The sequence below is a fragment of the Gouania willdenowi genome, chromosome 18 (assembly GCF_900634775.1).
Source record: "Gouania willdenowi chromosome 18, fGouWil2.1, whole genome shotgun sequence".
Lineage (NCBI taxonomy): Eukaryota > Metazoa > Chordata > Actinopteri > Blenniiformes > Gobiesocidae > Gouania > Gouania willdenowi.
In genome coordinates, this window is record NC_041061.1 from 23,884,303 (window position 1) to 23,899,343 (window position 15,041).

Consider the following 15,041-nt stretch of genomic DNA (forward strand, 5'->3'; position numbering starts at 1 on the left):
AGCTCGTCAAGACCCGCCTTATCCTGCTTCTGATTGGTTTATTATTGCGTGATGCCTGCCGTGGTTGGTTAGATTTAGGCACAAGGAGACATGGTTTGGTCTGGGATTAGTTATTTCGGTCAGTCAATCAGAGTTACTTGAACAACGGCAAGCCGCGAGGACCAAAGTTCATTATCATGAAAAAAATAAATAGAGTATTGAATGGGGATATATAAGTGTGGCAAATGTCAAGTGTGGTGTGAGAATGGGTCAAATTGCGAGACTGTCACACTCAAAGGGTGAGGCTTGGCTACTCTGCCTTAGATCAGTGGTTCCCAAAATTTTCTCAGTCCCGTACCTCTTCAGAAATTAAACCTGAAGTCATGTATCCCTCCTCTTGCACACTTAAATACATAATAATATAATGTCATATACAGCCCTACAGTGAATTGTTCCTATCCTGTTGAGGAATAATCTATACTATATATTCAGGATGGTCTGTGTGCGTGGAGCAAATATCTCCCCGACGCGGTGTGAGTTTGACCTGAAACTTAGGTAATGGCTTCCAATTACCCCAAATGTGTGTATCTGTTATTTTGGAGTAATTTGGTCATTTCCAAATGTTTATTTTAATTTTATTTCACTTCTGGACGGCACGGCAAGTGAAACCTATTCAGCTTTTGACCTCAGAGTGTGAGGGGGTGCTAGCGCACCATCTATATCTATTTCATTCACAGCTCCTCACCCGAGCAAGAGTCACGTGTGCAGCCAGAGCCAATCGCTGCGCACACAGCCAAGCAGACACAGACTGTAAACACACGAGTGAGAGAGTAAGTAAGTAAGTAGTTTATTTATAAAGCGCTTTTTGCAGATAAAATCACAAAGTGCTGTACAGAGTTGTGGTAAAAGTACAAGTGCAACACAATAGAATAATAAAACAAGAGTGCATAAATATCATAAGAACAGCAACATTAAAGGACAAATAAAAATTAAAATCCAGTTAACTAAAAGCTTTTCTGTAAAGTCTTCAGCAGTTTTTTTTAAAAGTGTCCACACAGGTCTTAAATTTAGTTTTTGGGGTCTTTAGGAGACCCTGACCTGAAGACCGAAGGCATCGCCCTGATGAGTAGGGGCACAACAAGTCCGAGATATATTTAGGAGCCTGACCATGTAATGCACGGAACGTGAGAACTAATATTTTATATTCTATGCGAAACTTAACTGGAAACCAGTGCAGAGTAGCAAGAATGGGGGTAATATGGGATGTTCTAGAAGCACCAGTTAAAAGTCTGGCAGCAGCATTCTGAACGATCTGGAGTCTGTTTAGGGTCGACTTATTAAAACAAGTAAAAACAGAATTACAATAGTCAATACGAGATGATATAAATGCATGTATGACCAGTTCCAGATCTGATTTTGATAATAGATGCCTCACTTTAGAGCTATTTCTCAGGTGGTAAAAACAGTTTTTAGTCAATTGACGACAATGTTCCTCCAAAGACATGGACTGATCAAAAGCAACCCCAAGGTTTGTTGAGAGAGGAAGATAGTTTAGACCGAAACATGGGAGCTCTCTGAACAAATCATTTGAAACCGTCAGCCACTGGTGAGTCTTTTGCAGACACGTTTCCCATTGTTTAAACTATTTAACTGTCCATGTTGTTGCTCACCGTGCTGTTTCACTAGAGACAGTATTGAACTCAACTCGTTTAATACTCTATCTGGAAAACTGCAGATTCTCTGTGGTGCCGTGCATGAAAGCGAAGCTCTGACCACTCGGTTCGAAGGTAAACAATGATTTTTGTTTAAAAATAAAAAGACAGCCGAATTGTAGATAATACTTTACATTACTTACTCACTCATGGAGTTTGGCGCTTTACATTTTGTTTTGCGCACTTTTGTTGTTTTTCTGATTGGCGCTACAATGGCTATGGAGTTTGGTTATCAGCGTCTCAAACATTTCACGGGAACACACACACAAGGTATTTATTCATTTATAATAAAAAAATATATTAAATGAGTAAAATAAAACAAAAAACTAAACATTATTTATACAAAAAGTACACAAAATGACTCCAGAATCACACTACAATGGCAACCAAAAACAATTATACAAAAAATACATAAAAACACAACAGAAAGATACACAAATACACATAATGACTCCAAAAAAACATACATTACAGAAAAATACACAAGACAAAAAATATAAAAGTGAGTAAAAAAAAAAAAAAAAAAACTAAACACATTTATCATGTTCATGTCTCATAGAATTAAGCCAGGGAAATCGCACACGCTTTTTTATTTTGCACCCACAAAAAACACTAAAATGGTAAATGGACTTGATTTATATAGCGCCTTATAACCACACTGAAGCAGTCCCAAAGCACTTTACATATCAGCTCATTCACCCAATCACTCTCACACCAATGGGACAGGACTGCCATGCAAGGCGCTAGTCGACCACTGGGAGCAGTTCAGTGTCTTGCCCAATCGAACCCCCATCCTCTCGATCAGAAAACGATCCTCTACCACCTGAGCCACGGTCGCCCGTGGCCTACAGAGTACAGAGTCTGTACACCTCTTTGTACATCCAACCTTCAAACACACTCATTTGGCCAAAAATTGACAATTCTACCTAAGCTCCTCCCACTATATGAATACATACTTCCGACGGGCGCTTTACTAGTATATAACAATAATAACTAGAATATTTGCATTTGCAAGAAAATGCAAGTGAGGATGCAGGTGCTGGCCCGCGTCGTACTGCATTAGCTTATTATTGGCAATAGCATTAGCCGAGCAATAACAATAACCAAGCAATAGCATTAACCTCACATCAACATTAGCATAGCAATAGCCTAGCATTAATATTGACCTAGTTTTAGCTTTAACATAACATTATCATAAGCTTTGCGATAGCATTAGCCTAGCAATAGCATTAACATAAACATAGCAATAGAATTATCTTCGCATTAGCCTAGCGTTAACATTAGCATTAGCTTTAACCTAGTATTATCCTAGCAATAACATTAACCTAGCAATAGCATTAATCTAACATTAACATAGCAATAGAATTATCTTAGAATTAGCCTAGCATTAACATTGACCAAGCAATTGCATTAGCCTAGCAATAGCATTAACCTAGCATTAGCATTAATCTACCATTAGTCTAGCAATAACAATAACCTAGCATTAACACTAACTTAGCATTAGCTAAGCAATAGCTTTAGCAATTAACCTAGCATTAACATTAACCTAGCATTAGCTTAGCAATAGCATTAGCAATTAACCGAGCATTAACATTATCTGCTCTATTTATATTGTCGTTTCCAATGTTGTCTGTGTTTTTAATTTTCATTCACGTACCCCCTATGTTAATTTGCGTACCCCACTTTGGGAACCTAGGCCTTAGATCTATATCAGAGTGGTAAAACAGCATGCATGAGGAAAGTAATGCTGTAGTGAGCTGTGCTGTAAAGGAGGGGCTACACCAAGGATCTGCTCTTCGCCCTTACTTGCTTGCAGTGGTGATGGATGGGCTAACAGATAAAGTCAGGATACAGCAGACTCCGCAAAATGGACATATACAGTATGACTATAAATCAAAAGTGGTCATTTATGATGTTGGGGTTGTCCTGTCTTTGGTCACAGGTCAGATTGAGATGGGTGTTTCTGAACCTTACAAACTTGCACAGTGCAATACTTTGCAAACTGTTATTTTGGCTATCTGAGGTAACACCGTTTCTTTGACTTTGAGTGATGCAGTGCAGCTCTCTGCAGCAGTCAGAAGGCTTTTTGTTTGTTTAAAGGCGACATCCTTGTGTTTATGTTTATGTTAAGATCATCAGTGAGGCATTCCTGATCCTTGAAGGTGTGAGGATGACCGCAATTATTGAAGGCGATGGAGACATACAGACTGTCATGGTATAAAACACAAACTGTACCTTTATCAACTAAGAATAATGCTAAATTGGATCTTGATGCATTTTAAATGCAGTGATAAAAGGTATTGTGCAGAGTTCTTTCCAGTGATGCAAACAGCTGAGAATTTAAATGAAGCTGCAGATGAGTCAGGTTTTAGCGCTGTTGGAGGCACTAAAATGAAAACGCTGATTCACTCTGCCTGTGCAGTCCTGGTTTCACTGTTGCTCTTCAGTCAGCGAAAAACTCTTGATCATACTACCGTGTACTGTAATTTATTGGCCATTTATAAACTGTTGTGTTATAGTACAAGAACAACTAATATGGATATCTGTTGTAAAGTTGTAGTGGCGGGCCATTCGAATCCATTGACTCCTAGTGACAAAACTGGGATTTTCGATAATTTGTCGCCATTAACTGCATTGATTGACAATATTTATACAGTACATCATCATATGTGTGTGTATATACAATATGTGTTTATGTAGTTCCATAAATAGTTTTTTTCCATAACGTAAATTCGTAATAATGATTAGTGTGAACAGCTAACGTACCTGCTTTTTTATGTGGTTAAGGCCAATTATAATTTGGTTTAAAAATGTGTTATAATTTATATACACTATGTATTGCTTTGCATTTTCTTTTAATTATGAGTCAGTTTGTCTGTTTATGTGGTATTTCCTTATTTTTAAGGAAATACCTTAAAAATAAGGTGTTTTTGGAGTTCTCTTCAAAAACACCTTATACACAGAAGTTCTCTTCTGTGTATTTGTTGCTATTTTTGTGTCATTTTCTGTGTTTTTGTTGTTATTTTGTGAATTTCTTTGAGTCAAGTCATCTGTGTTAATTTAAGGGAGCTTAATAATTGATGTCATCATTTAGATTGTTCCATATTCCGACACCCTGAACTGAAATCCACCTTTCTTTTGTATCTGTTCTCAATTTTGTGTTTTTTAATATCTGTATTCCTCACTATGGAAGCTACAGTAGCTTATCTGCTTTTTTGTCGTAGTTAAGGCCAACATTAATATGGTTAAAAAATGTGTTTATATGTATTGACGTCAGCATAGTGTGAAAGCAGATTCAGTCACAGAAGCAATAAATGACATACAGTTTTAAATAAGATTACTATGTATATCTGTGTGTATGATTGTTTATTGCTTGATTTATGTCATGATTGGGGTCCAAACAGAAAATAAATATCAAGTTCTTAATATGGAAAGTTTTGTGGTGATGCAATTAAAAGCCTGTTTGTTAAACTTGTGTTGTTGTTTTTGTCTCTTCCAGTCGGACAGTAACACCAGTTTCCTTAGGGCATCGAGAGCAGGAAACATCGAAAAAGTCTTAGAATATCTGAAAGGAGGCGTGGACATCAGCACCTGCAACCAGGTAGGACATTATTAACGTCTGACTGAATTTCATACGTTATTTGCAAATGTGTGTTGCTAAGTAAAGCCTCATTGTTACCAACTCAGGCATGATGTTCAGTGGACCTGGTAGACCGATTTAATGTGTTGCCTGATTGGGCAGTTTGCCAGAATTTGATTGTGTGAAAATGCATTTTGTGAGCATAATTTCATTTAGAGCAGGTGAATATTTCTGGTTTTGTTGAGTTATTACTGACGCTTTTTTTTTTGGCAATTAAAAAGCGTAGCTAAGTGCTCATCGGATTAAGGAGGAAAATCATCCACTGTTGGTACAGCAGGACTGCACTCCATCATATTACCCACAGCTATTATGATTGCTATTTTTGCCCAACGGCTGTAAAATGTGAACGTTTTTCATGATTTAAGATTTAAATGAATGGAGTTGGTTGCTATTGTTCCGCTGACTATTCCACTGTATTTTAAAATAGACGCCTGCAAAACTGTGAAAAAATGAAATACAAATTATCAGTAAAATAAAATTAATGAAATAAATCACATAAAATAATTATTAAAAAAAAAAAAAGAAGAAGCTCAAATATAACTTTAAAAATGTGTTTTATACTGAATTTTTTTTAATTTTTATTAAATGAATAGAACAATCAACTGAGATGCGTATGATGCCTTGATGTGGCTACTGGGGAAGGTAAACACAGAGGAACACAGACACACAAAGACATGACAAGGAAATAATTAAACTAAATCTAAACTAAAACCCAACTAAAACTACCACCCACAACTAGAAAAGAACAGAAAGGCTATTTTTAATGAGACTCCCTACTCGGTGTATTCCACAAATTAACATAGTCGGTGAAAAAAAACAAGAGTACTAATAAAGCATAAATACATTTTTCAATATCTGTGGAGAAACCACTACAGATCTCAACCAACAACATTTTATGGCTAATATTTGCTGATAATATTGTCCATCAGTCGAAACATGTCTTTGCATTTGAGCCAAGGCGCCAGTTTTGTTTGATCAGAGTGTTTCTTTATTTAGTAATATCTGATTATTTTGTCCTCTTGAAGTGCATTAACATTCCAGCATTGGTTGGGGTCGCTTTGGGGACAACACCTGATAGTACAACATTGTAATAACATATGACTTTCTACATTAGTGTGACCAACTCTCCAAAATATAAATATAGTGCAATGAAGTAGAAAATTACTATTTTGCAATTGTGTAATTCTCAACTAACCTCTGTTTCAATACAACATACAGTAATGTAGGTAAGTAAGCAGCTATCAACTAAGGTTTGAAAGCGCTTTTTTAATGCTAACATTTTTTATCATTGTGTTTACTCGGCTGTGTATTTCCAAAGATGTGTAGGTATTATTTAAATTAAATCATATTGGCTGTAAATAATCATTTCAGAAACCGTTAGATATAATGCAACAGGACAAATATTGAGATATGGAGATATATTACTCATATGTGAGAGCGCCATCACCTATTTAGTCTCAGATCAGGAACGCGCTGCAATAATTAAACTATTCAATTTTCACTATGACAGCCTCGCTTCCATCAGTCTGCCCCAGGGCAGCTGTAGCTACAATAGTAGCTTACCACCACTGTGTATAGAGTGAAAGATGAATGCAACGTGAAGCACTTTGAGTGTCTATGAAAGATGCAATATAAATCCAATGCATTGTTATTATTATTAAAGATCCAGTATTATGCATTTTTTTTCACCCATCTCTATTGGTTCTAAGAACCACAACAACATAGTATTTTAAGTTTATTTTCACAAACTTGCCTGTATTCTGGAGTTTAAGCCCTCTGAAAAGTCACTTTCAGAGCGTTCCTAAAAACAGGCTGTTTTTTGGGCCTCCGTGCATATGCAGAAGCAGCAGTAAATCATTAACAGTCGCTTTCTTCTCCTCCTATGACCACAGAATAGTCCATTTAAGACAATAGTCCATTGTTTTGCCCGACTGCTACATCGCATTGGGTCATAAACACGTCAGATCATCCCATAAAGGTGATATAACGGCTACTAAAAATGGAACTGATTGTGACCGCTCGCTCTAGGAGCAGGGAAGTAATCTCAACCTCTGAGTCAGCTGTTTTGCTTGAGATGCTATGCCACTTTTTTCTCCTCCTCACCTCTGTTGGTCACAAGAAGTCAATTCAAGAAGAGAGTCCATTGTTTTGTCAAACCACTGCGTCACATTTTGTCACAAACACGTCAGATCATCCCATAAAGGCGATACAAGGTGGTATAACGGCTACTAAAAGTGGAACTGATTGTGAGCGCTCTTCGGTTTATCTATATACTGGATTATCTATATACTGAACGTTAAGATATTGTGATTTTAGCTCTAATATCAACCTGCCTTCGCTATGTTTGCTTTACCTGTGAGGTAGTTTAAGAGGGAGGAGGTCACATTCTTATAGGGTAGGAGGGGCCAGGATTGTCCGGAGGAGGAGTTTCAGCATTGTGTCATCACAACGTGAGAAAAAAAAACTCCTCTCTTTATTGGCAACACCTCTGAACTGTCACTCTTTATTAATGTCTTCAACCTGATTCATAATTGGGCAAAGACATTAATAGTGTCTACAATTTAAAATAAATAATAATTAATTTGTCTCTTGTTAAGGAGTCACTGAACCGATAACTGGATTGTTCCCAGTTGTGATATAATGTGATTGGTGCTCTTTGTAATGTGTACTGTGGGTTTTCAATATGTATGCTGTGAAGGACATGTGGAATATAACACTGACCCTTCCTGAATAAATTATCATTCAGTTATCAAAAGAAAATAGGTTACACATGTTACGACAACCATGGGACCTTAATGTCTCCACTGGAGTCATAACTTGAGAAATGTTTTCACTCCATCTTAATTGCTTTTAGCTACACATGGGAATAATTTTCTCCCAGCATGTGCCTGCAGTTACAAATATTCCATTTTTGGCTACGCAATTATGGACACTATTAACAACTTCATTAGCCAATGAGTCTTTAGAAGAATTGTTAAACATACAAATTGACATCATGACATTAAAACGTGAGAATAGTCACAAGATAAAGAAGATGAAGGGTTTCTATACTCTAGTAATTTTTGTTCAGGAAAAAACAAATTCGGGCCCCTGCAGTGTTTTTTCCAATAATGTCTTGTGAGAAAGAGTTTCACCACAGTGGATATCACTACTTACTGTAGCTCAGTGTCATACAGCACTAATGAGGTGGCATTTACTCTCATCATGACCACTTCTTACCCCAGAGATGATTTCAGCCAACCCTAATTAAATTTTCACTGCATCACATTTGCATTACATTTCATTGCGAGTGTAATAAGTTTTAAGGATGGCAGGGAATAGTTTTACTGTAAGTGACTGTGCTCATGGCAGACAGAATGGGGTGATGCATATGAAGGATGGGAGACTGGGTCTAAATACCAGACATTTATATTCATCTAAGTTGTGGCAAAACAATGAAAAATAATAGTATGTACTTCCTCTGTGTCAGCAGAAATTTGGCCTTTCCTTGTTTAATCTCTTATGAAACTTTTTCACTTTGGCAAAATAATTTCATTCTTTTATGGGATTCCCAATCCCACAATGCAACGAGCAAAACGTTTCCGAGGTTCAGGTCAAATGACTTTTTGTCAACAAGCCCAATGTTTGTGATGAAGTTAAAACAACCATGCATTGTTTGTGAATATGTTCTCTCATTTTGGGGGGAAAATACTTTGATTTATTGATCTATCAGGCCGACACTTTGTCTTTAGCCGTGTTGAAGTCTTCGTGTGGCTCTATTTAATTGTGGATTTTGTTTTGCTTCAGTTCCTGTTTGTGTAACCCTACAGTGACTGTTCTGCTAGTGAGAACTCTAAGATTATCTAAATCTAGATTTGATGAGGAGACTGGCTGTAAATAACAGTCTAACAGTTTAATAACTGGTAGATTCCACCCAAATAAAGGACACAATAAGTTTGAATTAGTATTTGTTTTTCAGTTTCTTTCTTTTTTATAGTAAACGACTCATATGAAATACCAAAAATAATCTTGCAGATTGGCCACAATATTACCTCTGAGATCTCAGTCAAAATAAAACAAAAGGACAAAAATAAAACACCTTGGTACCAAATAAAAATAACCTCTGAGTGCGTTCAAATTAGGATCCTACCGCACCCTTAATACTCAGCATCCATGAAAAATGAAAGGTACCCAATGTAACCGTTGCAGATGAGGAGGTGGACCAGGAAACCAGGCACCAGGGTGAACGAAAAATAATCAATTTTCAGCAGAACCAAGAATCAGATCCAGATGAATCATCTATTTAAAAAAAAAAAGTCTGCAAAACATGCAGAAAATTAGCTACTCATCAGTCTGTGTGTTCTTATTCATATTATCGTCCATTACTCAACTCAAATTTAACTTATCAGCTGGGATAACCAAAATAAAACAGTATTACAATCAAAATTGGCATTCATTTTACAATTAAAAATATTTATTTTCAAAAAATATATAAATCATTTAAATAATTGGCTGAAATATAAATCACGATATAGTAAACGTCCTAAATATACAGGTAGCATATCACAATCGCATTTACATATGATTGTACAAAGTCCAGACATGTGCAACTTGTAGTTCACTGTCATTGTTCAATGCCATTTTTACATGGAAGGTGATTTGCCAAACAAAAGTAATGTCACTTTTTCAGTAGTCAGTTTCAACAGTAAAACACTATCCTAACTGGTTTTTATCATCAGCAAATTTCACAAATACATTTATAGTCGTTTTTCATGTTTTTTTTTTTTTGTTTATCAGCAACACTAGCATGCTAATACACAGAAAATGTGGTCAGGACTCACCTGGAAAACCACGGTTCAAAACGATTTTGCTTTTAAGCTCCAACTGGTTCGAAACATTCACAGGTTCCCGCAGGATATATTTACAATTATCATAGTTAGTCTCTGGATCGATTTAGATCATGAAAACAACTTTTATTTAAAGTTTACCTCTCGTTTTGTTTCTCTGTGATGTGCTCAGCTTAGCAAGATGGATGCCAGAGAAAGAAAACAGCGAAGAAGAGTGCTAAAGCGTGTTAGTGCACTGCCTACTGGCGAAACTCGGAATTACACTTCATTCGTTTTAACAGGTGTTTGCATCAGAATGCATTGTAGGAAAAAAATTGCAAAAATAACAGGGTTACATTTGCTCTTAATTCCTGACTGTAATAATGATAATCTATTTGTTTTCCTATCAGTTACTTTGTTCAGTGGTTATAGTCTTTTTTGTGTGTTTAGCTCCTACAGGGGCGGATTCACTAAAGGTTTAGGGGTACTAAAACGTGTGCAAACGTCACTCCACGCGCTAATAAATTGTACAAACCCTCGGGAATCAGGAGTGTGCGGCTGCTGCACGTCGCAATGCGCCCTCTATCCATTTAGCTCGTTTCCCTCTAATTAATATGTATAGTAGGCGGAGCTCACAAGGGGAGCAAAAAATTGGGAGGAGGACATGCAAATAAATTAATGCAGTGGGCGCAATGCAATTCATCAAATCTGGAACTGTTTGCGGTGACTGTTTTAGTACCGGAAAATAGTACGACTTGCAAGCAGGTACAAACAAAAACGGCTCCAGTTAACCTTTCTAGTATAAGAAAATAATTCAAATAAAACAATAGTCAATATTAACAGCCACTGAATGAGAAAATAAACCGTGAGTAAAGTGTGTGTGAGGGAGAGAAAAAGCTTCACAGTGCATGTGTGGAGTCTGGTGCTGATGCGGTGGAGAGAGGACGCTGTGCGCACTATGGACGCACTGTTTCAGTGATGTCAGGCCAGAATCAGCTAATCAGATGCATAATTTATGCAGTGATGGCACAATATCCACATATGAGAGTGTGGTGACACAGCACTACTCAGGAGCTGAGACCTGCTGGATGATGGTAAGTAGATCATTTTTAAATGGTTCAGACTGATTGACAGACTCTGTTGTTGTATTAACTCAAATCAATGATCAGAGCAAAGTTACAGGACCTAACGGAGCAGCCACATTTAATTAGGGAGGAAAATATCATTAGGTTTTTAATTATTATTATTATTATTATTATTATTATTATTATTATTCTTTTTTCAAACATTTTATTTGTTTATTTAGATTTCTACATTATTAAATGTTTGTGCAGCAGACAGAGAAGTCTGTCTGCCTCCAATTTAACTTCCTCAAATGTCATTGTGTGCTTCTGTGTTCTCACCTCTCCACATTGAACGAACAAAACGCTCATTTAAATAGAGCGGTCTCCACCACTTCTGCACCTGCACTGATCAGGAAACTGCATCACCAAAGGATTTAGGGACGCAACTGGTTTACCACCCTTTATTTCAGATCTTAGTGAATCCGACCCTCAGTCTTGTCTTTGTGCAAGTGCAAATCCCTGCGTAAAATCCCATTTTGTTTCCACTAAGGTGTTTCTCATTCCCTGATTATCTTCCGTGCACCGTTAAATGAGTTATTGGTCTCACTCTGGATTGTGTTTGATGACTTGGTTTCTCATTTGTCATGTTTCTGAATGACTGTTCCTTGTGCCTTATGGTTTGTTTCTTTGTGTTTTGCCAAATGATCACTTTTGTTTTTGGAGCTTAAATTTTACTGTTAAAAATGGACTTAATATTTGGGATCTCTTTGTATAAGCTTGGCAAATGGCAAACATATCTAATACTCTAGTCTAAAGGAAGTAAATATTCAAAACAGTACTATGCTCTGTATGTCTAATAAAAAGGCTGGCATGTATTTTTGTTCCATGACTGACCTAGAAAATACACATAATACAATATAAACACAAATACAGATGATTATTGTACATGCTTTCCCACAGGGTACCTATTAGGGACTCTTTGGATTCTAGTGGGACAATCAGCCTCAGGGCGGTACATGTTGAATTGTTGATTAATAACCATAAAAGAAATTACTTATCGAATCAGTTGCTCCTTTAATACAGCAAGCGAATGCACATGCTGCTGAAAGGTTTACTGAATCACTGTTGGGTCAGTCGGAAAATGAGTGTTAGGGCGTGAACTCAGGAAAAGGACCATTTTTATTCGCTCAATGCCATTAAAATCAAAATATGAATGTTTCCCATAACATCAAAACACTCTACATGCCTATACTACCTTTAAAAACACTTTTCACATAGGTTTTACCAAATATTCCTTAGAAACATGAATTGAATGAGTACCAGCTTACTCTATATTGTTTCAGAACTGCTGCTCTAAATTCAATAACATGATAGACTGTGTTGCAATAAATAAATTGTGTCATTTGTTTTGCGAAGTCATCTTCCGCCCACACTCACATGACACCCATGTGCCTGGTATGGGTATTAATAGGTTTCCAAACAGATTTACTACTCCAACTCACAGTGTCCATCACGTCAAGGTGAAGACTGTCTCTTGTCAGTTTATTTTTAGCTTAGCCTCCACAAATCAATACCAGGGCTGTATATATTTTATTAGTTGGGAGTTCATTGGTCTGGAGTGTGTCAGAATGGAAAACAAGAAACACACTGGAACACACACAAACACTAATAGCTATTTATAGCTACAAATGCAAGGCTAGCTTTGCTTCACAGGAGAATATCAGGGCACAACCACACTTTGACAGCCAGGCTTGATATTTTACTCCGTCTTCATAAACAAGTGGTGAAGAATGGCTTTAAAGATGGCTGCAAAGAGGAAGAGGCAGGCTCGGTTAGTTCAGCATGAGCAGGTGATAGCTTTGCTTTGATTCGGAGCTGTACCTGTTGGGTTTCTTTGTTTTAATGCGACACTTGGTCTCCTGTGGTTTCAGAATGGACTCAATGCACTTCATCTGGCAGCCAAAGAGGGCCACGTGGATCTGGTTCAGGAACTCTTGGAGAGAGGTGCGACTGTGGATTCAGCCACGAAGGTAAGACAGCACGTCTCAGTGATGGGAATTTATAGACATGTCTGATTTGTTCCACCACAGCAACACCTTGAGAGTTTGAAGACATGACACATTCAGGCCGATTAAGTCTAATGGGTTTTCTCCCAATGCTTTAAACAGGTTTCATCAAGTTTTGTATGCTGCACACCTTTCAGAATAAAATCACTGTCACATATACTCATAGATGTCAAGTAAGTTGACAGTAACGGAGCTGTTTTAAACATCATTGTGGTTTATTTTCTTCCAGAAAGGAAATACTGCCCTACACATAGCCTCCCTGGCTGGTCAGGCTGAAGTCGTAAAGATCCTGGTCAAACGAGGTGCTGATATTAATGCACAGTCCCAGGTAAGACTTTGCACTCTTTTTTGTTAAACTCGCAACACTCGACTTGTAACCATATTTTTTTGGTATTGTTTTTTCTTCTGCAGAATGGATTCACCCCCCTGTACATGGCCGCTCAGGAGAATCACCTGGACGTGGTGAGGTACCTGCTGGAGAATGGAGGAAACCAGAGCACTGCTACGGAGGTGAGGTGTCAACAAAGATGAACACACATGAATCATCGACTGAACATGTTTATTGAGCAATAACTCTAGATAAATGTCACAACCAGGACTTTAAATTAACACCCACCAACCGGCCAATTGCGGGTAAAAATGAACTTTGGTGGGTAACATTGTAGCGTTACTAGCCATTTTGTCTGGTGAAGAACGAAACAATAACCACTGCGTCTGTTTGAATCGGCAGGCTGCAGAAACAATGCAACAAGTCGTTGTTGCCAGGTTGGGCTGTTTTCCACCAAGAAATTTGAGGGTTTTTGTGTGTTTAGATTTTAAAACATAATGTATATCTGGCAACACTGCTAATCCTACATTTCCCATGAACACCATATCATGTCATACAACAATTGGCTACATGCTTATGTTAGCGTGATTGTTATGGTTTGGTATTGGAGAAGACAAATGAAACAGCGCAAAACAAACAATAGGAGTTGAAATTAAGTTGTAAAATTAGCTGGAAAAAACAAACAAACGTGGAGATATTTATCGGGTGTTGAAAAAACTGAACTGGAAAAAAGGAAGGCTGCTGCTGACACAGCTGAATATGACGATGAAAGAGGATCTGAAAAGAAGAAGAAAGTGAGGAGTTTTATTACTAAATGGTATTCGACCATTTGTTCACCTTTAAAATTTACACTATACAGTTTGTTTACATTTGAAGAGCATGCATGTTCGTAAAACATTTTTTTCTACAGTACATGTAATTTATAGTACTGATTACTTCTATTCTTTCTAACTTCAAACAGTGTTCCAGGGATCCGATTTTCATCTCAGTTAAGTTTGTGTATTAAGTTATAAAAACATACTTTATAAAAGATTCACTTCTCCGACACACCCAAAGTTCCATATTACACCTTTTAGGCATTGTTGCATCATTGTTTTTAAATCAAATGTTTATATTTTTACCATTTTAATGTATTTCTGAAATCAACTAAAATAAAAACTATTTAAAGAAACATGAACACTTAAATCTATTCTGTGGCACTCAGGATGTAGTTTATTTTTGCTGAAAAAACAAAAAAAACATTTGGCTGGTGGAAAATCTGGTTGGCTGGTAACTTGAAGAATCTACAAGCAATGCTGGCTGGTGATCTAAAAAGTGAATGTAAAGCCCTGGTCACACCTATTCTGATATAACTGCATTTTGGCATTCATTTTTGTGAATTGTTGCAATCTGCAGGCAACCTATGAACTTTCTCCCGAACGTCATTCATTCATCAAAACCGTACGCT

The 15,041-nt window shown here is 37.1% G+C and overlaps 1 protein-coding gene across 41 annotated transcripts in view; it reads left to right on the top strand.

Annotated features, from left to right (window-relative positions):
- ank2b (ankyrin 2b, neuronal) overlaps positions 1–15,041 on the top strand; it is a 229,697-nt gene that overhangs the window by 133,130 nt on the left and 81,526 nt on the right. For 39 of the 41 annotated variants that reach the window (XM_028474145.1, XM_028474134.1, XM_028474137.1 and 36 more), the window contains 4 exons: positions 5,191–5,292; positions 13,132–13,230; positions 13,496–13,594; positions 13,678–13,776. In XM_028474145.1, the coding sequence (XP_028329946.1) occupies positions 5,191–5,292; positions 13,132–13,230; positions 13,496–13,594; positions 13,678–13,776 (399 nt within the window). Of the gene's footprint in view, positions 1–3,834; positions 3,907–5,190; positions 5,293–12,724; positions 13,051–13,131; positions 13,231–13,495; positions 13,595–13,677; positions 13,777–15,041 lie in introns of those variants that run through there. The other 2 variants (XM_028474142.1, XM_028474147.1) reach the window with 2 other exon arrangements.